Here is a 22,733-nt window from a genome sequence, read left to right as displayed (position 1 = left end):
CACAAAGTCCTAAGCTTAACCCGGTAGAACACCTTTGTGATGAATTAGAGCAGAGACTGCGTGCAAGGCCTTCTCGTCCAACATCAGTGCCTGACCTCACAAATGCGCTTCTGGAAAAATGGTCAAACATTCCCATAGACCCACTCCTAAACCTTGTAGACAGCCTTTCCGGAAGAGTTGAAGCTGTTATAGCTGCAAAGGGTGGGCAAACTCAATAGTGAAGCCTACGGACTAAGACTGGGGTGCCATTAGCCACTTCCCAACCACCCGCCACCTTTATACTGCGGGTGGCTCTCCTGCGCAAACCAATGTAATTCTACGTCGGTCGTGTGCGGGAAGCTAGGGGGCGAGCACGCGCTGGCGGTGCAGTGGGGAAGCCGATGCATGGGTCAGGCGGCTTTGATTGCCGTCTGACACCGCGATCGCTCCCCGCTGAGAGAAAAGGACGGTTGGCTGTTGTAAACACAGGCGACAGTGCTTCTCCCTGCAGTGACCATATAGCCCATGTGATCCTTCTATATGGGATCACATGTCTCTGTGGTCATTTCAGAAGCCACGCCCCCCCAGTTAGAATCACTCCCCTAGGGTCACATTTAACCCCTTTATCACCTATACTGTTAACCCCTTCCCTGCCAGTGTCATTATTACAGTAACAGTGCACTTATTACTGTAGTAATGTCACCGGTACCCCCAAAAGTGTCATAAATGTCACTTAGGGGTCCGATCTATCCGCCGCAATGTCGCAGTCCCGCAAAAAATCGCAGATCGCCGCCATTACTAGTAAAAAAAAAAAAAAAAAAACATAAAAAATACCTAAATCCTTCCCGTAGTTAGTAGACACGATCACTTCTGCGCAATCCAATCAAAATACGCTTATTGCGATTTTATTTTATTTATTACATTTTTTTTACCAAAAATATGTAGCAGAAAACAAATTGGCCTTAAATGTTAAAAAAAATAGATTTTTAAATTTTTTTTTGAGAATGTCATATAGCAGAATGTGAAAAATTATTGTTTTTTTTTTTTTTCTTTTTTTCGAAATGAATGCTATTTTTTTGTTTATAGCGCAAAAAATAAAAATCACGTATGTGATCGCATACCACCAAAAGAAAGCTCTATTTGTGGGAAAAAAAGGATGTCAATTTTATTTGGGTACAGTGTCGCACGACCGCGCAATTGTCCTTTAAAGTAACGCAGTGCCGAATCGCAAAATAGGGCCTAGTCATTAAGGGGGCAAATCCTTCGGGTCTTAAAGTGGTTAAAGATCATGTGCATGTAAAGGCAGGCGTCCCGATAGTTTATTTTGATTGGTGCCACAGGACAGAATTTGTGGCACCAACTATCTCTTTATCACATCTAAATTATGCTGAGCTGTACTAAGTGTTTGTGGGCACTGGGCAGTACTCTATTCCCATCCTTTATCCAATAGTAGAGGAAACTCTTGCTTGAAAATTTCAAGTGGGAACTTCTAGACAAGGAAAGCTGTTGTGTGAAGGAGAGAAGGTAATTGTACGGAGATTCCGGGCAGTGCTGACTTGCTGAATCATTAATGGTGAGCCTATGAATTAATCATGGCATTTCATGACATTTTCATAGGTACAGCTTATATGTGGTTTTATTTGTCCTTGTCATACTTCACTGCCTAGCTAGTGTCTGACCTAAACATATATTCATTCAGCAGTCTCCGTTCACTGGCTGCATACTTGTTACATGTTAGTTATTTTGTTTTATGTAAATCCTAACAATACAATTCCATTTCCTTTGTTCTATTAGTTCGATAAGTGCAAAAAGAAAAAAAAAAAAAAAAAGCTTTTTAGGGGGCACTCAAAATGGGAGGGGGGAGCGCAGGAGCTGGCAGGGGACCCAGGAAGAGGAGGTTTGGTGCCATTCCATTCCATCCACATTAGCATTGCATTGACACCCTCGCAGATCCCAAGGGCAGTGCGTTATGGGGGTGGTGTGGGAAGCATGCACAGAAAGAGGGTTCTGGTGTGAATGGCCTCTAAAAGCCTCTCTAAAAAAACAACTGTATATTTGGCTGATAGGTGACAGTGAGTATAGTGTGTTCATGTACGGTCCGCTTTAGCAATATACATTTATTTTCCATTTGTTTATTTTTTAGGAAACCTACGTTAACTGACCTTTTATGTAAATGTGTGCAAACTAATAAAGTAGAGTTGTGTTAACTTATGTAAATGCCTCAAAAAGAATATACTCTGAAATAAAAAAACCAAAAAAAAAACCTCTTCCTCTAACATACTTCTATGCGCCTCTAAAAACTACAGATAAATGTTACTAGTGGTAATTAATGAAGCCTTTGACACTAAGCTCTCGTTCACATTGGAGCGACCTGGCATGCGATTTGACAGGTCAAATCGCAAGACAAGTCGCACCCTATTGCCGGCAATCTCACTGTTCAAAATGGGTGCGACGCCGACTTTGGGATTTCAGGTGCGACTTACATAGACATGTGTGCATGAAGCTGCACAGATGTCTTCCAAGTCGCACTTAAAATCACACTAACATGCGGCTTTGAAAGTGCACAGTTTTAGATGAAGTCCCACGATTTCGAAACCTCAGTCAATATGAACGAGGGGTAAGTCCAGCAAGATAGCTCATCAGGGATCAGGGCAGTATTGATAACTGCCAGAACGGGGGGGACGTCATCACGTCGTGCCCAGGCCTCCGAGACTCCTAGAGATTGCCTGGGGATCGGCAGTCTCTTTGGTGTACCGCCGCCGGCGGATTCCTTCTCTGGCTCGCTGATCGCACGGGCGAGCCAGTAGAAGCACCGGAGGGCAGCGGGGGGGGGGGTTGGGCGATGTCCCCTCCCGCTGCCTGTAAGAACAATCAAGTGGCTGAACAGCTGCTATGATTGTTTTTATGGTGAAGGGTATAGCCGGCTTAAAAAAATTATCTGAAGCCCAGGGCGTCATATGACGTCCAGCGGTAAAGAAGTGGTTAAGCTTCTATGTAGTTAGAAGAAGATAGTTTGAGGTAGGTGTCAAAAATGTTCTTTAGAAATTTAAAACTACTGCTCTTCTTACAATTTATTTTATTCCCTCCTAGAAATTTGTACCTATATAGTTTAACACTGTCAACTTTAGTTAGTTTTTTTGGATAGTTTACTGACTTTGGACAGGTACGAAACACATGCTGTTCAGTTTACATTGCCCCTTCTATTTCTGTGTGTGGATGATAGTACTGTAATTATTTTAATAAAAAAAAAAAACTAAGTACCCTTTTCCCAATCGATATACAGCTGTCACATGACCCAGCTCTTTCCCAGCATGTCTGCAGGGAAACATAAGCAGGAGGAGCTTCTAGTCATCTGATGGTAACATGTTAAAAAAAAAAATACAGAATACAGAGTAAAATAATTAATATAAATAAACTGCTTTAAATTGATCCACAAATATGTATATATTTTTTTGGCAATAACATGGTGTGGGTAGATTTATGCCAGTCACAGGCGGTGTCACGCCCCTCCAGCCTTTGACTTAGAATAACAGGAAGGTGAAGCTTCCATCAATCTACATGTGAAATCGCGCCCCATTGTATTTAGCTGGTTAGGGAGGGAGTGAGCTGTCATTTACCAGTGTGTATACGCCCACATGTGTAACTATAGTGACATGGGCTTCTCAGATGTGATGATGAGGAAATGCTCAGCGTAGAAACTCACTGAAAACTGAGCATGTGCAGAGCTGCCAACACTGCTCTGCAAAATCCCTTTCTGAATTGGAGACATGTACAAAAGGTGAAGCTAGAGAACAGCAGGGTCAACTAGGTTTTTGCAGAATACAGAAAACCAAATCTCGTAGTGACTGAGGGAGTATGAAACGCATGTAATACTCCATTAATTGATCGTTTTTTTGTGGGTTTAGTGATACTTTTAGTTTAACAAGTATAAAACCACTGTTGTCTTAGTTTTCTGTTGTCTGTATTTCTCTTAACCTTTCCTAAGTCACATCAATGTCCTAGCTATTGATGCTGTTGATGCATATAATGAGATACATTCACTTTCTTTTATTTTCTTTCAGAATTTGTGTCTGAGATGGTTTATGTGTCACCATAATGAATACAGAAGAGAAACCACTTACAGACTTGAAGACCAACCCGGAGGATGGAACGGAGCTTTGCAGCCAAGCGGACACAAAGAAGATTTCTTTACAAATGACTTCTGATGTTAATGAGAACAAATTAAATGGTGATAACGAGCAGTCTTTGACGGGAAACGAAGATATTGAGCTTGAAGATAATAAGGATGTCCAAGATAGTATCAATAATAATGAAAGCTGCAACGTGATGTGTGGTCAGCTTAGTTGTAAGAAGGGATGTGAAGATTATGATCGCACAGTAATGGACAGCTTGGCCTCTGCTCCCCTTTCCACAAAGGAGAATGCCACTACTAAAGGCAAACGTGTGTCTGGGAGGCGCAGTAACAAATACAAGAAAAGCAGTAATGGAAAATCTACAGGTATTTAATAATGCATAATTAATTCTTGTTTCGTATAGTAGAACTACGTATACACAAAACAATTATGAGCTGTAGCACTTAAAGCTGTATTAAACCCAAAGCTAAAAGTGTAAAATATAGCAGCTTACCAGTTATTAGATGTGGTGGATGCATTCGTTTACCATTTTTAGGCTTTTTTTTTCCTTTTTCAGTTAGTGATCTGTCCAGTAACACAAATCCTGTATTTGAGTGCCCCCACTGTAGATGAAGGTGCGTGGGGGCACCTTTGGACAGCAGCATTGTCAACCTGGGAGAAAAGGGAGGGTAGATGTGCAAGCAGATTGAAATAAACTAACAAATTGAAGCCAAACTCCAGCTAATTCTTTTATAAGTAGTTACAGCAAGATTATTTTTTTTTTTTTGTGATTAAGGTTTTAGATTAAGGCCCCTTTCACACATACGGTCCGTTCAGTTCATCAGTTCAGTGGCGTCAAAATGTATCAGTTTTTCATCTGTTTTTTTTTTTTTACATCCACTGCCAATGCAAAAACGGATGGAAAACCAACCGTTTGTCCATTTTCATCCGTTTTTCGTCCCATCCGTTTTTTTGACGAATGAAAAATAGGGCATTCATCCGTTCCAAAAAAACGGACATTGACGGAAGCGGATGAAAACGGATGTTAACGGATGATCATTTTTACATAGAGATGCATTGATGTCCTTTTTTTATCCGTCAACGGATGGATGAAAAACGGACCGTATCTGTGAAAGGGGCCTTAAGCTGACAATTGTATGCACCCCTGCCAGTGTTAAATGGTTCGTCTCATCTTTGTAACTGATGCATACTGCTGGACAGCATGTTCTTTTGAAAGACAACAGACTTGCTGGCTGGATCACCAGATAAAAATAAAGAACAAAGCCTAAAAAAGAAAGTTAATGCAGCCATCACATCTAAGAAATGGTAAGCTGCCATATAATACCTTTTTTTTTTTTTTTTTTTGCTTTTGGGTTGGGTTTATTAGCGCTTTCATTATAAGGTTAGGTTCACAAATAGGCAGTGTCCACCGGTGTGTTTTTGGAAAAGGAACTTTTTTTTTTTTTTTTTACACGCAGTACTCTGTGTTTTTGGCTTCAACAACTCCAATGGAATTGCATCCAAAATGCATGAAAAATGCATGTACATGCGTTTTTTGGTGCATTTTCCTGCATGACAACGGACACCTCTAAAAACCACAAAATGCATTAAAGCGCATAAAAAATGTGCATGCAAATCGCACTTGAAAATAGGCTTCAGACACGTATCGACCATACATGCATAGATGTACGCCTACAATTCCAGTTTTCCCTTGGCCCCCCTGCAGTATCCCTAAAATTCTGTCATTGTGTTTCACCTAATGCAGTGTCTAGTGATAGCTTGCCAGACATGCTGCACTCCTCCTGAATTTCACTCTCATATAGGTTGTGCCTATATGAGAGTGGCTATGGGCATTGTCACTATTGATTCACACAGGCCTCTAGTCTAGTTGTCAGCCAGCGCCTGGCCACACCTAGTCCTGTCCACTGCTTTCTGAATTTACTGCACCGCCACTGTTACTGAAACATCTCACTGTGTGCTATAGTGTCTGGGAGGGAGAACGTGTGAGAAGCAAATAGAGGATCTGACTTTGTTAGGGAAGGCAATAGATTTTTTTTTTAAATTAGATTTTGCAAGGCTTGTGCATCACACAGTAACTAGATTAGATGCTTGTTTGGACTGGCATACAAGAGCCTTTAGTTGTACTTGAAAATCTAATTTTTCTGTAGCCTAATATAACCTATTGTATATAATCATATGTGTGAGAGTTTTTTGCAAATTTTAGGGATTTCTACCAGGAACGCTATAACTATAATCTATATGTATAAATGCTGACTTTCATAGGCATATTGAAAGCTAATTTTTTTATCTTTTGGACCATGTTGCACCCATTATTATGGTGTAACATGATGCCAAGTGAACCCCTCCATCCCCCTCCTGATCGCGGTTGCGTGCTTTGCAAGCTTATTTGCAAAAACGAATAAATGCCCATTTGTTTTACCGTAAGTATATGTGCATCTATTTATTTTCTTATTTGCAAAAGGTGGACTTCGCCCTAAAGCCACTGAAGACCCAAAAAAAAATATACAGTATATGGAGCTTTAGCCCCCGTTCACACTGGGGCGACCTGTCAGGCGACCTGGTCGCCTGACAGGTCGCTGTAGGTCGCCTTCCATAGAGAAGCTGCGGACCCGTTCTAATAGGAGCGACACAAGTCGCGCTGACTTAGAAAAAGGGTCCGGAGCTTCTTTGGGGCGACCCGGAGCGACCTGCATAGACTTCAATGTTATGAAGTCCATCCTGACTGCTCCGAGGTCGCGGTGCGAGCAGCGCGCCGCGACCTATGAGGTCGCCCGGCAAAGTAGCGTCGCCCCAGTGTGAACGGGGCCTAAAAGACCTCTTATTTGCAGTTTGTATGGAGAAAAATTTGTATCCAATTTCCTGCTGCAGTCAGATGCAAGATTTTTACTTAATTTCCCAGTATACCCATTACCAATCTGGTCAGATACAACCCCTCGCTTTCTGTGTACTAAAAAAATATGCATAAGGACGATTGGACACATGCCCTGGAATTGATAAAGATGGTCATGGATACTCATTAGAAATTTGTCTCCTGTCTGTGCCACAAATGGTACAACTTGGAAAAGATTAATGTAATTGTCAATAAGGTGGTATGTAAGAATCTGTTGAAAAACGACCTCGACAAAATACTTCAAATTACCCCAATATGAAGGACGACTTCTTTACCTCCACTTCTTTTTTATATTCCTGATATGGTGTTCTTTCTTAAAGAATTTGTTGAAGCCATAGCACAAAAAAAATGCTTGCATTTGTTTTACATGACGGAAATGGCAAGAAAGCTGATGCATGGCTTTCTTGAATTTGGTGTAGTATTGCCATAACACCAGAAAAGTGTCCCCATTGCTTTGACTTCCCAGCCCCATGGTGGCCATTACTATATATGCCAGCATAAAGCACTGGAGTAAATGGTCTGAAAGCACATTTCCGCTATAAATGCGAGACAGATTTAAAGTGTATGTGAACCCAAAATCTTTTTTTCAGTTTTTTTTTTTTTTTTTTCCCCAAATTATTTTCTTATAATCGTTTTTGTGAATCTGTTGCAAAAGTTAACTGGAGATGCTGCCAATAAGAACAATGTTACAGTGATTGTAAACTATCACTTTGTAAAAGAACCAATTCAGTTTAAAATAGAAATGAAATGCAAAACATTTGTGTATAGATGTAAAAAAAAGGGGATAGGTGAAGGTCTGTAGCCAGCAGGCAGGGCTGCCAACACTACTTGAAATTTTAGGAGCACACTGAATTTCTGATACAACGGATTTATTATCTTAATTGTACACTACAGAGCACAGGCTGGATATTCATAAACTGAGTTATAGGCTGGCACCTTCAGGTGATTGGGCAAAGCTTTTTCTGGACACACCCCACTGGAAGTACCCCTAAAACCCTGCCCCATTCTGTGAATGCTAGGGTTTTTGCTAGTGTCCTAAGGTGATGAGTATTGCTACAATAAAATAATTTGTTTTAATATTATTTAGTATTATTTTACTACTGATTCCTAAATCGGCTCCTCAATGTGTTCCAATTCAGCAATAGAAGTGATGCATCCAGATTAGTGCAACCTTAGTATACCTTAATCCACCTTGATGGGGGAAATCTGGACCCTGGTTGGGGACCAACTCTATGGACATGTAAGAGAGGTTGACCTGGTCTTCTATTCATACCTTCTCCAAGTTATTCCATTTGGATGTCCAAGCTTCTGTGGATGCAGTTTCTTGCACCAACACTCTGAGATGGGTCTGTTTGACTCTTGGGCTTATTGGAACAGTTGTTTGCTTTGCTGCTTATCCTTCTCATTCATTGCCATCCTTCTCATTCATTGCCATCCTTCTCATTCATTGCTTAGGGGACAGCTCAAGGTCTATGAATAACCAACCTGTGTTCTGTAATGTATGAGTACAGGATACAGGCCATCATCCCCCCTGTTCCTGTGCTACTCTGCATTGCTTGTTAAAAAACTGAGAATGGGGAAGGGTTAAAGGGGGGTGCACAGGGGGCATGTCCAGAAAAGCTTTGCCATTATCAGATTACCTGAAGGTGTCCATTCACACTACCGCGACTTGTCAGCCTGACAAGTTGTGGTCCGTCACGGTCCATGCAGTGCTACAGGACCCATTCGAATAGGAGCGACACAAGTCGCTCCGACTTAGAAAAAGGGTCCTGTACTACTTCGGGGCGACTTGCATAGACATTCATTATATGAGGTACCGTGCAAGTCGTGCCAAAGTCGCGGTGCACGGGACTTCACAGGTCGCCCCCGAAGTCGTGCAGAAGTCGTGCCGCTGCAGTGTGAATGCGGTCTTAAGGGATAAAACAAGGGAATTGCACATGCACATTTATTTTATTTTAAAGATGTACAAAATGTTTTTCCCATTTTTATTTATTTTTTATTACCCTGACACAGATTTTTAACTTCTTTGTTTCTAAATGGGCAATCTGCTGCACACACGTATACAAACGTCAGCCCATAAATGATGGAAATCCTCACTTGTCCTTGAAGCTGAACTCCAGCCCTACCTTCAGCCTTGCATAGTTTTAACAGGCTTCTCTTCCAAGGAATGCACTGGCGTCCACACATCAAGGCATTTTGACACTTGCAGAACTTCTCCCAAGAGCCAAGCTACTGCATGCATCAGGGCTGAGGGTTCTTGAGAGGAGTATTGCAGTAGGGTGCTTTGATATGTTTAGAAAGCTATGAAAAACACCCTGTTGCCTGCTCCCACCCAGCAATTATGCACCTTCATTTCATAGAGAAGCACAGAGACCTATTGATGATGTTAATAGGTCTAAAATAGAGTATGTAACGTAAACTCAAAGATTTTATTTAAAAATGTAATTTGCATTAGCATGGTTGTAATATTGTTTTTTTTTTTTTTTTGTCTTGCCCCAAAAAGATTATTTATGTGCTGCCTAGTATAGTGGTTCATTAAGTTTTTGCAGTTAGTACTTTTTTCAGGTATGCAGCATACAGTGTGTCCTAAAATTATTCACAGTGCTTCACTTTTTTTCACATTTTGCTATGTTACAGCCTTATTCCAAAATGGATTAGATTCATTATTTTCCTCAAAATTCTACAAACAATATCCCATAATGACAACGTGAAAGAAGTTTGTTTAAAATCTTTCCAAATTTATTAAAAATAAAAAATGAAAAAAAAAAAAATCACATGTACATATGTATTCACAGGCTTTGCTCAACACTTTTGTGGAAGGACCTTTGGCACCAATTACAGCCTCAAGTCTTTTTGAGTATGATGCTACAAGCTTGGAACAACGATTTCTGGGCAGTTTCTCCCATTCTTCTTTGCAGGACCTCTCGAGCTCCATCAGGTTGCATGGGGAGCATCGGTGCACAGCAATTTTGCGATCTCTCCAGAGATGTTCAACCACGTTCAAGTCTGGGCTCTGGCTGAGCCACTCGAGGACAGTCAGTTGTCCCGTAGCCACTCCTTTGTTGTCTTGGCAGTTTGCTTAGGGTCTTTGTCTTGTTGGAAGATGAACCTTCGCCCCAGTCTGAGGTCCTGAGCGCTCTAGAGCAGGTTTTCATCAAGGATGTCTTTTTACATTGCTGCATTCATCTTTCCCTCGATCCTGACTAGTCTCCCAGTTCCTGCCACTGAAAAACATCCCCACAGCATGATGCTGCCACCACCATTCTTCACTGTAGGGATAGTATGGGCCAGGTGATGAGCGGTGCCTAGTTTCCTCCAGGCAGGATGCTTGCCATTCAGGCCTGAGAGTTCAATCTTTGTTTTATCGAACCAGAGAATTTTTTTTCTCATGGTCTGAGAGTCCTTCCGGTGCCTTTTTGCCAAACTCCAGGTGGGCTGTCATGTGCCTTTTACTGAGGAGTGGCTTCGCCTGGCCACTGTACCATACAGGTCTGATTGGTGGAGTGCTGCAGAGATGGTCACCTCCCTGACTAAAGCCCTTCTCCCCTGATCGTCAGTTTGGCCAGAGAGCCTGCTCTAGGAAGAGTCCTGGGGGTTCCAAACTTCTTCCATTTACAGATGATGGAGGCCACTGTGCTTATTGGGACCTTCAATGCTACAGACCTTTTTCTGTACCCTTCCCCAGATAGGTGCCTCTATACAATCCTGTCTCGGAGGTCTACAGACAATTCCTTGGACTTCATGGCTTGGTTCATGCTCTGACCTGCACTGTGGGACCTTATATAGACAGGTGTGTGCGTTTTTCAAATCATGTCCAATCAACTGAATTTACCATAGGTGGACTCCAATTAAGTTGTAGAAACATCTCGCATAATCAGTGGAAACAGGATGCACCTGAGCTCAATTTTGAGTGTCATGGCAGAGGCTGTGAATACTATGTACATTTTTTTTTTCATTTTATTATTTTTAATACATTTGCAAAGATTTCAAACAAACTTCTTTCACGTTGTTATTATGGCGTAGTGCTGTGAATACTTTTGAAATGCACTGTATGAACAGTTTAGTTTGTGTATGGTGTTTTTTTATTTTTGTAAATGAGTTTGTGTATTGCTGGATTACTATAAATACTTTCTATGTATACTGTATTAAGCATGTGATAAAATCTTTGTTGTGCAGGGTTTTCAGCAGCTGCTGATGTGATGCTTTCCGAAGACCATGGGTTTGTGGAATCTGGCCACGAATTGGCAACACTAGAGTTGGGCATCACCAGTGAACCGGGGAATCAAAAGCAGCTCCGAGATTCTCTATTTTCCCTCATCAAAGAAGGGTTTGAACAAACAGATGTCAGGATGCTTCCCACGTGCCTTCACCAGGTAACAGTTTGAACGTTGGTACTATTAATTTTTTCCATTTGTCATTGCATAAATCCTGAAGCTGTTATGTTCAAAGCACCTTGTTTTCTCTTTCGTTCATTGATACACTGCTTCTGATCTCCATAACCGTTGGGTTATACTGCCCCCCACAGGAGTAGCACACTAGGCAGAAAACAAAATTCTGGCTACGCCCATGGGCAGTCCCAGGGGATATACTCCCTCTCTCTGCTATAGCAACTCAGTTTTTTGTCTGCCTAATCACAAGAACCACCTAGTTTCTTGCTGGGATCTTTGGTCCTGGCAATTTTTCTCCTTTTCTTTTTGTTGTATTTCCTGTGTTTTTTTTTTTCCTATGAGATCTACAATGAACTGCCGGACTGGGTGATGGGCTGGATAATCTAGATCCAGTGGTCACCCCTGTCTGGCCAGCATGCGTAGATCTCCGCTCCGCGCTAGGTCTGCCATGACATCGCCCCTCTGGACCAGGGCTGGCCTGCGAGTAAAACGCCTCGTGAGGTCGCATACCACCGGGTCTCGACCCGAGTCGCAGTGTTTCTCCTGGCGGACAGCCCCCCCATTTTGATGGAGAGGGGTTTTGTCTGGAGCGGTGCCCGCCTGGTTCCTTGTATGGTGAGTAACTGTTCCCCCCCCCCCCCCTCTCCCCCTGGAGGGTTTTGGGTGGACGTAGGCCCCTCCTTGGGACGGTCGGACCCCTGGGTTCCCCTCCTTCCTGTCAGGCACCCCCCCCTTTCATCTGTACCCCATCCTACCCCCGCTCCACATATTTTGTGACTGTTTGGTCCGCCTGGTCCGCCTTTTTGGGGTGGGGGCAGGGCGCTATGCTGGCAATAGGGGCCGGAGGGTGCGCCGCCGGCGACTGGACAAACGACTGTGCAGGGAGGTTATACCAGGTGGGGGCTCCTGCCAAGGCCCCCCGTCCTCCCTGGGTCTGTCCTTGAGGCCTGGGTTCCCTTCTGGGTCCATGTAAGCCTCGTGGTGCCGCACAGGGCTGACATTTTGTTGTAGCCTGTGTGTTTCTATGCAAGGCGACCATGTTTGTGTAGTCAGGCGGCCATTTTGCGGTGGTGTGCCATTGAAAATAGCGGTGGCCATGACAGTGGAGACCTATGGGTGGCAATTTTAGCGGTGGGAGCCTCTCATCACCTGGTGCTTACTCCTGGATCTTATATTCTCCTGGTGGCTGCAGGTGCCTGTTTCTGTGGGTGGTGAGTCTAGTGGGGTCCTCTCCCTCTCTGCTGAGGATCACTTGGTGCTTTGTGCCCGGGGCCTAGGTGGTGCTGCCAGCGCAGTGGGGCTTGTCCCTTTTGCAGTGTTTTACACTTTTTGTGGGGGTCCCCCTGGTGGCTCATGGAGTCTTTGGAGCACATCTCCCCACCTGATCCCCTCTCTGAGGCTGCAGGGCCCTCCAGGTTCCAACCATCTATCGATGCACTGATGGTGGTCCTGGATTCCTTTGTGTCCCGGGTGAAGGTGGCTTTTGGGCGATGGGCTAGGACACCCCCCCCCCCCCCCCATCCCAGCCTTCCCCTGCCTCCTCTGTCTCATCAGATCCTAAATCTGATTCGGCCGCGGACGTGGGTCACCCTGCTGGGTGTGCAACTTCGCGCCCGGAATCCTCTTGATAGTGAGGATGATTCCTCCACGTCTGCAACCGTGCATGAAAAGGCGCTAGTGCAGGCATGTACAGCCCACTCGCCGCATGCGGCCCGGAACCACAGGCAATGCGGCCCGCCGAACTTCAAACAGTCTATCGCCTTTGACCGGCGGCTCATGGACACCCGCAAGTGCCGTGCGATCTCCCGGCTGCCGCGGGAGACTTAGGATGTCTGCAGTCAGTGACAGAGCCGCTGCTTCCTGTATAGTTCCGGCTCTGTCACAAGCAGAGTGATATGAAATGCACTCTGCCTTTGACAGGAGCCATACAGGAGGCAGCGGCTCTGCTCTCTGCTGCAGCCGCTGCTTCCTCCAGCAGTACCCGACGTCATGACCAGCAGTACCCGCATGACCAGCAGTACCCGCCAGCACTACCTGCCAGCAGTAACCGCCAGCAGTACCCACCAGCAGTACCCACCAGCATTACCCAGCAGTAACTGCCAGCAGTAACCGCCAGCAGTCTGCAAAATAAGTAGAAAAGGTATGTGCATTAGCGTGCGTAAATTGTTGCAATATGTTTTTTAATATCTAGTTGTGTTTTGTCATAATGCCATGTCCTTGTTCATACATGTATGAATAAGGACTTGACATTTTCTGGCTGCCTAAGTCATATGTGCTAGGGGTGCAACTAGCCCCCAGCACATAACTGTAAATATCCCAGCATGTGCAGTGTTTCTGACTCCTACCACCATGACCACTTCAAATCACTGAAGTGGTCATAGTGATTAGAGTGTTCCTTTAATATCTCTCAGAAGAAGTAAACCTCTCTATACTGATTCCATTTCATTTCATCATCCTCTAGTTTAGTTTTGTTTAAATTAGTGCGGGGGGGGGGGGCGGCGTTTTATTACTTATATACCTTAACTATAGTATATATTTTCTATGCGGCCCGAGAAAATTTCTTTACACTCAATATGGCCCAGAGAAGCCAAAAGGTTGGACACCCATGAGCTAGTGGAAGCACTGATTGTAACTGTGCGTGAGATCTTGAAGATGGAGGATGCAGCTGCGGCAGAGGCAAAGGTTCCCTTTGGCACTCACAAGTAATCCAGAGCGGCAAAGGTGTTTTCCTTTCACCACTTATTTTGACAGAATTGTTAAAGAGTGGGGACGGACAAAGTGCCACTTTGGGGTCCCTGAGTGCTTTACACTAGGCATTACCCCAATGAGGAGTCCCTTATTAAGAAGTGGACTGTTCCACCGGTGGTGGACCCTCCGGTTTCCAGATTGAACAAGGCATCCATGTCCCGGGCCTTTAAGGATCCGGCTTACAGGAAGGCAGAGGCTGTGGTCTGCAAGATGTACAGGCTGGCTAGTTTGGCACTGAGGCCGGTATTCACCTCTGACCATGTGGGCTAAGCTTCTACCCTGTGACCTGGAGGGAGAACAGCCCCCCCCCCCCCCTGCCTTTGCTGAGCTGGCGGACCAGCTGGTCCAGGGGCTGCAGTTTATCTGTGATGCCTCCTTGGATGCGGTTCCCCTAGTGGCGCGGCTTTCTGTTTTGGCAGTGATCCTTCGGCGTGTCTTTTGGCTCAAATGCTGGTCTGCGGACCAGACTTCTAAAAAGGCCTAGACTTATCTTCCCTTTCAAGGAGATTGCCTGTTTGGAGCTACCCTGGATGACATCATAAAAGGTCTCACAGGGGGGGGGGAGAGTACCTTTCTTCCGCAGGCTACTAAGGGCAAGGAACCTCGTCGTAGATGTTGGCTTTCCTTCTCGGCTCATAAGAAGTTTTTTTCGTCCCTCAGGGTCAACTGACAAGGGTTCAAAGCCTTTCAGGGCCTCCTCTGGAGGATCCAAACGAACCTGGTCTGGAAAACTGAGAGCGGCCAAGGCTCCTTCAGCACGGAGGTGCGCCCTTACCTGTGTCGGGGGTGGGGAGACGTCTTCGCTGGTTTCCGGACCCGTGGACTTCCCTGGTACAAGACAAGTGGGTCCACAAAATCATTTGGTCCGACTACAAGATCAAGTTTCGTTCTTGTCCCCTGGTATGGTTCTTTCCTTCCAACTTACGCCTGTCCCCACAGGGTCTGTTTGGGGCAGTACAAGACCTGGTACTTCAAGGGGTGATTTTCCCGGTTCCGACTTCGGAACGATTTCAGGGTTTTTACTCAAACCTGTTTTACAGTTCCCAGGAAGGAAGGCAAAGTGTGTCCAATCCTGGACCTCATAGCGCTGAACTGCTTCGTGCGGGGGCAGAAGTTCAGAATCGAGTCCATTCGCATGGTGGTGGCATCCCTGCACCAGGGGGATTTTCTTGCCTCGATCGACATCAAGTATGCCTACCACCACATTCCAATATGTGCCAGTCACCAGCGATCTCTCCACTTTGCTGTGGGAGAGGAGCATTATCAGTTTGTGGCTTTAACCTTTGGTCTCGCCTCTGCTCCTCCGGTCTTCACGAAAGTGTTAGCCCCCAGCAACGAGGGATTGCGGTGCTGGGCTACTTGGATGATCTCCTTCTGCGAGCGGAGTCTCCATCTGCTCTGGTGGAAAACCTGGAGATCCCAATACGAACTCTGCGGGAGTTTGGCTGGATTCTGTATTTTCAGAAGTCTGCTCTGGTTCCATTCCCAAAGCTGGACTATCTGGGCCTGACTCTGGACTCGGCCTTAGCCAGAGTGCTCCTTCCTCTGGACAAACTCCAGAAACTGCAGGCTGCAATTAGTCTCGATGGTCATCCCTCCGGACTTGCATGCGGGTGCTGGGCCTGATGGCGTCTACCTTTTTTGAGCCGGTTCCGTTTGCACAGTTCCATACGAGGTCCCTGCAAAGGGAGATTCTGACCAAATGGGACAAGACTCCGCAGTCGCTGGACAATCAGATCTGGATGAGTCAGGGAACGAAGGAGTCCCTGATATGGTGGCTTAGTTCTCTAGTGCTTTGGCTCGGCAAATCCTTCCTCCCCTTGTATTGGACAGTGGTCACCACGGATGCCAGCCTATCCGTCCTCGGCAAGCATTCTGCTCAGGGGATCTAGACACTGGAAGAGTCCAGACTACCGATAAATGTCTTGGAACCTTGAACAATCAGACTGTGTCAGGACCATTGGATGGATCATCTTCAGGGTTGTCCAGTGTGCATTCAATCGGACAGTGTGATAGCGGTGGCTTATGTCAATCACCAGGGAGGCACAAGACGTGTCCTGGAGGTAGCTGACATTCTAAGGTGGGCAGAATGGTTCAATCCAGCCCTCTCCGCCGTACAAATTCCCGGGGTGGAAAACTGGCAGGTGGATTACCTCAGTTGGCAGGCGTTGGACCATGGTGAGTGGTCCCTTCATCCGGAGGTGTTTCATCAGTTGTGTCTCCGGTGGGGCATCACAAGGTTGATCTCTGCATCTTTCTGTTGAGCCAAGATGCCAACAGGTTTGTGGCTCGGTCAAGGGATTCTCTGGCAAAAGCCACAGATGCACTGGTGGCCCAGTGGGGTCAGTATCGTCTGATTTTACGCCTTCCCTCCTCTTAAGCTTCTGCCAAGACTTCTATGCAGGATCGAGGCAGAAGGGATTCCGGTCATCTTAGTGGCTCTGGACTGGCCTCGCTGGGCTTGGTACGCCGATCTGTTGCGGCTGGTCACCGACGTTCCTTGGACACTTCCTCTCAGGGAGGATCTGCTGTCCCTGGATCGATCTTCCGTCCTGCTTTACAGTCGCTTGCTTTAGCGGCTTGGCTGTTGAATGCCAGGTGCTGAAGGATAGATGTTTATCTGAGTCTGTTATTCCTACACTGTTAAAAGCTATGAAATCTACTTCTAGGAAGATCCACCATCGTACGTGAAAGGCATGCATTGCGTGGTGTGAGTCTCTTGGGGTTCATCCTCGCTTCTTCTCGGTGGCTCAGGTCTTGACCTTCCTTCAATGGGGGGGGAGGGGTTGAAAAGAAATTGGCCTTGTGTCATCTTTGGCGGTCTTCTTACAATGACCTTTGGCCACACAATCCCTGGTGCGTACCTTTCTTCAGGGTGTATGACATTGGGTTTTTCCAGTGCGGTCTCCGTTACTGCCTTGGCACCTCAATTTGGTGCTATCAGCCCTCCAGAAGCCTCCCTTTGAGAATTTTTGTTAGATTCCCCTGCTTACGCAGTCCCAGAAGGTGGCCTTTTTGGTGGCTATCACTTCTGCACGCAGCGTGTCAGAACTGGCAGCGTTATCCTGTCTTTCACCTCACCTGGTGATTCTCAGAGATAAGGTGGTTCTTCGCCCCTGTCCACTGTTTCTTCAAGAGGTTGTCTCTGATTTTCATTTAAATGAAGACATTGTATTGCCTTTCCTGTGTCCCAGGCCTAAACATCTAAAGGAAATTGCCTTGTATGCCTTGGATGTGGTCCAGGCAATTAGGGTGTACCTGGCAGCTACGGAGTCTGAGGAAGTCAGACTCACCATTTGTGCTCACAGATGGGTCTCGTAAAGGGTTGTCCACTTCCTCTGTGACCATTTCCAGATGGGTCAGACAGACAGTGATTCAGGCCTATTCCATCAAGGGTCAGGTTCCTCCTTTCCCTGTTAAGGCGTACTCTACTAGGGCACTTAGTGCCTCCTTGGCCTTCCGTTATCAGGCGTAAATGACGCAGGTTTACAAGGCGGCCACCTGGTTGTCGGTGCACACTTTCACAAAGTTTTATAAAGTGGATTTGTTGGCATCTGCGGATGCTTCTTTTGGCCGCAAGGTTTTGTAAGCTGCTGTTGAGAGGACCTAATCCTCTTTTAGGGTGTATTGTTTTTTTTCAAGAGGGCTCCAGTTTTGGTTTAGCTCCCGTTTACCTGGTTGGCTACTGTTTAGCCTTAGGAATTTTTTTTGCTGTTCCCACCCCTCATGTTTAACACTGCTTTGGGACGTAGCAATGATTTTGGAGATCAGAAGCTGTGTCCATCAATAATTGAAAGCGAAAATGGGATTTTTGACTTGCTGTAAAATCCATTTCTCTGATGTTCATTGACGGACACAGCACCCACCCCTCCGTGGATTTGAAATGCTTCTGACACTACTTTGTAACTAAACTGAGTGCCTATAGCAGATCGAGGTAGTATACCCCCTGGGACTGCCCATGGGCGTAGCCAGACTTATTTTCTGCCTAGTGTCCTACTCCTCTAGGGGGCAGTATAACCCAATGGTTTTGGAGATCAGAAGCGTCCGTCAATGAACATCAGAGAAATTGATTTTACGGTAAGCCAAAAATCAAATTTTTCTCTATAGATACTAACGGGAAAGTATTTATTATTCTTTTTTTTTTTTTTTAACATCCATAAATTAACAAAAGTGCCCCAAAGTAGAATAATACGTATAGTCACAGAACACTGGAGATTTGAGCAATCCTGCAAAACTAGGCATGTGATGAAAAATATTAATAAGCAGAGGTTCCTTTAGGGCTCCGTTCACATCTAGTCATTGCTATTTTTACAGGCTTTTTTTTTTTTTTTTCTGGCTTTTTTGGAGCGTTTTTAGAGAGTTTTTGCAGCCTTTTTGTACATTCGTTTTAGTCAACAAATGAAAAGCAGTAAAATGCCTGTAATATGCCAAAGAAAGAAGCTCATGTACTTTTTAGACCGATGGGCGTTTTTGCTTAAGGCGACAAAACCCTCAGATGTGAACAGGGGCCTTTGAAATGAATGGGATTTGTCTTGTTGGAAGTTTTTAGATCTGAGGCTTAGAGCAGAAAATTGCCCAAAACGCCTAGATGTGAACGGAGCTTCAGTGAAAACTGAATTGCTAGATGATTAGTTATTCCAAAGACAGACAGCTGGAGTTCTTTTGCAGATCTTGACTTTTAGTGGGCTTGACCCACTGCTGCCTTCATCCAAGCTTCTCCATTAGCTGCACAGCCAGTAATGAGGCAAAATAGATGGTAGAAGCAGGGCCCAATCAAGTTTTTGCAGCAGGATTTGGAGTAAATTCTAGCTGCCTCTATCCCCAGATTTGCTGATTATTTTAACATGCGTTTCTCACTGCCAAAAGCCCAGCTTATGCTTTTTTTTTTTTTTTTATGATATAATCAATATGAATTGCCTGGGTTTGACAGGTTTTGTTTAAATGCTCACTGACGGTCTTGGCATGCAAGAAGATGAAAGAGAAAAATAATTTTATGGCCAGGATAACTGTGGCAGGAGGGCTTATTGGAAAAAGGGGGGTGGGGGGCAAATCTTTCTGAAGATAAATAGGACTATGTCAATAAAAAGTTAGCAGATCTAATAATCGGGGGAGTTGTTGTGTGTGTTTTTTTTTTTTTTTTTTTTTTTTATAATGTATATTGATCCCTCCAAGTTGGGTTATGCGGACACCCAGACATGTAGGACCAGTGATTGTTGGAAGACTGTAACTGTGCAAAAAGGAGAATAATTATGCAAACATTACATGTCACCTGGAGTAAAGATTTAAAGGAGGACTGTACTTTTAGTAAAGTCATTCAAAATTATCCCTAAGAAGACAGACGAGTATAATTATCCACAAATTACAATTCACCCAGTTATAAGGATAAGGATTTAAAGGATAACTGTTCTTTTGGTAGAGTCATCCATTAATTGTCCCCATCCCCCAAGTCGTCTTACCTGTCCCTGCTGATCTTTACTGTGCAGCCCAGTTACGGTTTGCACAAATGTTTAGCACGTCTATATTTTAGGTAAAAAAATGAAACCTTTAATTGCACACAATAAAATATAATCTGCAAACCGCTTTTTGTTATGTATACGTATTGAGTTAATACAGGTGTGTCGAGTGGCTCAAATTTGTGGATGCCCATGAAATGGTGGAAAACTTCAATACCTAAAAATGTACATATTACTTTAAAGACCTTTTTTACCGCTCCTCAATTTAGAGTTATAAATGAGGGCTCTAGAATTATTTTCCTCACCCTGACATAGGGTGGGTGGGATAGCCAGATGGTGGTGTGCCATTGTTGCTTCCATATGCATGCTTGTCCTATGTACATGTGTGTTTTTTTTTTTTTTCTAAATTTGACTAGCCCTTGATGCGATAGTGTATGGTGCATTGACTAGTTCTAATGGAAACGAGTGGTCCGTCGGACACCTGATTTATTCTCTGCACTGTGCCCAAGCAGATTAAAGACAGTTCCTATCAGCTCATTTCCTGACCACAGCAACTAGGATCTGAGCTGTGACCCAACAGCTTGAGTTCAAATTCTGCAGAAGATTGGGGAATAGATCCACGATCTCCCTCCATTTCCACTTACTATCCTGAATCATGTTTTTTTTTTGTTAGGGGTTCCCACAAAAGGCAACTGAGCCCAGGAACAGTAGGGAAAAGGGAGCGTTGAAAGAGTGGAGCCACATATGTTGGCATATAGTGATCAAGTAGCTTTCCTGGCTGCACTACAAATCTGTGATCCTGAGAGAAAAGTAAACACAAGCTTGTTTGTATCCTATCACTGCCACACTATAGTAGTTGCAATGGGGGCTATAAGATCTCTTTAACATTGACAGCTGTAAAAATCTGCAGTCAATCACTGTTTTGCCACCCCTGACCGCCCCCTTCAAGTCTACAATACAGCCAGAGGCGGTTGTTCACATGCCGCAGGTTGAGTTATGCCCCGTACACACGTGCAGATTATCTGAAGACTTTTGTCTTCAGATTTACCTTTTCTATGTAGTGCAAGGGCCTGCCGGATTGCATACAAATTGAAAGTGTTTAGGTTTGACCTCATATTATATGGTTTTGGTAAGTCTGCAGACAAAAGTCTTCAGATAATCTGCACGTGTGTACGGGGCATTAGTCCATTTAATGTTGGTGCACAAGCAAAGACTTGGCTTGTCGTTGCAGTGCATCCGGGTGGCGGAAGGCTTGCCTTATGAATGCCTGACAGTGGCTACCACAGATCACTTTTTTAGAAAATAAGCTAGTGGGAACTTAGCCTAAAAGTATTCAAGATTATCTGTACTAAAAGTAAGAAACCTGTCTGGATGAAAATATATGGAGCAGCTACTGCAGAGCAAAGCATCACATATACTTTAATATCCCCACCAGATGTCATACTCTGCTTCCATTCAGTTCACCTAGCCCCAAATGAATGTGCTGCTGCTGTGTATGCGCAAAAGGCAGAGCCGCATCAGTGTGAACTTTAGCCTAAAACAAATCATAATGTCTGAACCTAGTTTTGCAGCTTTGACATGTGGAGTTAAAGCTGTACATATCAATGCAACCACTTGAAGGTTTATCAAGGTGGATGATGACTTTTTTTTTTTTTCAGTACAAATTGGGCTTTCATTTAGTGGTAAATGGTAATGGAGGTCTCCTGATTTATTTTTATTATTCAAAGAAAAATAAATAATTTATTATCAAAGTTAGCTGTATACTTCTTGCTATTACCATAAACTACCATCAAAGAACAACCCAAAAAAAATTTCTCTTGCTTCTGATGGTTTCAGCACTACCGAATTAGTGTATGTTGTTTGTACTGGTAGTAGTGCACATTTTGCTTTTTTTATTCTACCTAAAACACACTGACACGGATACAAAATTAAAAAATACTTATTTTTTAAAAATGTTTTTATCCCACCCAAATTACTGTGACCATGAACTTTGACCCCCAGCCTTTGACTCTGGTCACTGATCACAGAGATCAGATGATCGGAAACCTAGTACAAGATTCGGAGAGGTCACTGACGTCTCTGTGCTGGGAGCGTGCTGTGCAGCATGCTGTCACCACAAACACAGCAGTGCATATATGGATAAAGGCCCACTTCCTAAAGCCGCATATATGTGTACGCTTGGCGTCAAGGGATTTGATTATGTGTGCCACATATATGCACTTAGAATATGTTTGTATCAAATACGATACACTTGGTTTGAGTGAAAGCCTTGAATGTGATTTCAACATATGTGGGATTTTATTACCTAAAATACCTAGAGTTAGTGCACTTCTTTCTGAAAAAAACAATCCCCTCTGGATAATCAATGTATTTTGCACGGATTTTAACCAACTTTATTGAAGATTCCTACCAGTTACTGCTTGTGAGTATATAATAGTTTGTTTAAATATGTCCTTAGAATATTGGTTCTGAATAGGAGGGTATGTGTTCATTACAATCAGCAGGTTGCACGTTCTGTGTTCTGATAAGTATCGGCTTCCCTTTAGAAAATATTAAAGGCAAAGTTTAGTAAAGAAAAAAAATCAGCACAAGGGATGTTAGGATCAGTGTGATTTCTCCCTCATAGAGTGCCTGTCTATGTCTGCCCCCTTCTTTCATTCATCGATACTGTACTTTAGCTTCTGCGAATGAGACGTGATGGATGAATGAAAGGTCCACCCCCACAATTCATAGATCATTTTTCATTCATAGAAATGGTGGAAGATTGCGGGTGGTGGAAGGTATCGGAGAAAAAAAAGATTTCTTTTAATCACTTCCCGCAAAATCACGTACCTGTATGTCATTTTGCTGAAGTGGTTGTCCTGGACTGATACCTGCAGCTGCAGGCATCGGTACCGTTTTTTGGAATGGATGGTCGGCTTTCTAGTAATGATCAGCAATGCGGCTAAGCATGGCTGATATTACAAGGAGCTGCGTTTATCAATGTTTTGCTTAAAAAAAAAAAGAAAAGCTGAAAAACGGTACTGCAAAAAATCTGAAAAACTCCAGCTTTGTACTGATGTTTTGATAACGTCCGGTGCGCATGAGGCCTAAGTGCCGGTTCACATTTCTGCAATGTGGGAACGCTGCAAATATACAGCGT

General features: G+C 44.2%; 1 protein-coding gene across 2 annotated transcripts in view; it reads left to right on the top strand.

Annotated features, from left to right (window-relative positions):
• CNST (consortin, connexin sorting protein) overlaps positions 1-22,733 on the top strand; it is a 209,602-nt gene that overhangs the window by 44,567 nt on the left and 142,302 nt on the right. The window contains exons 2-3 of one of the 2 annotated variants that reach the window (XM_082249748.1): positions 4,041-4,477; positions 11,191-11,375. In XM_082249748.1, coding sequence (XP_082105874.1) covers positions 4,075-4,477; positions 11,191-11,375 — 588 coding nt within the window. In that variant the 5' untranslated portion in view covers positions 4,041-4,074. Of the gene's footprint in view, positions 1-4,040; positions 4,478-11,187; positions 11,376-22,733 lie in introns of both variants that reach the window. The other variant, XM_082249747.1, reaches the window with a different exon arrangement.

Source organism: Pelophylax lessonae (assembly GCF_965119305.1).
Source record: "Pelophylax lessonae genome assembly, chromosome: 3".
Classification (NCBI taxonomy): Eukaryota; Metazoa; Chordata; class Amphibia; order Anura; family Ranidae; genus Pelophylax; species Pelophylax lessonae.
Note: the sequence above shows the minus strand (reverse complement) of the source record. Positions and strands in the feature narration are given on the sequence as shown.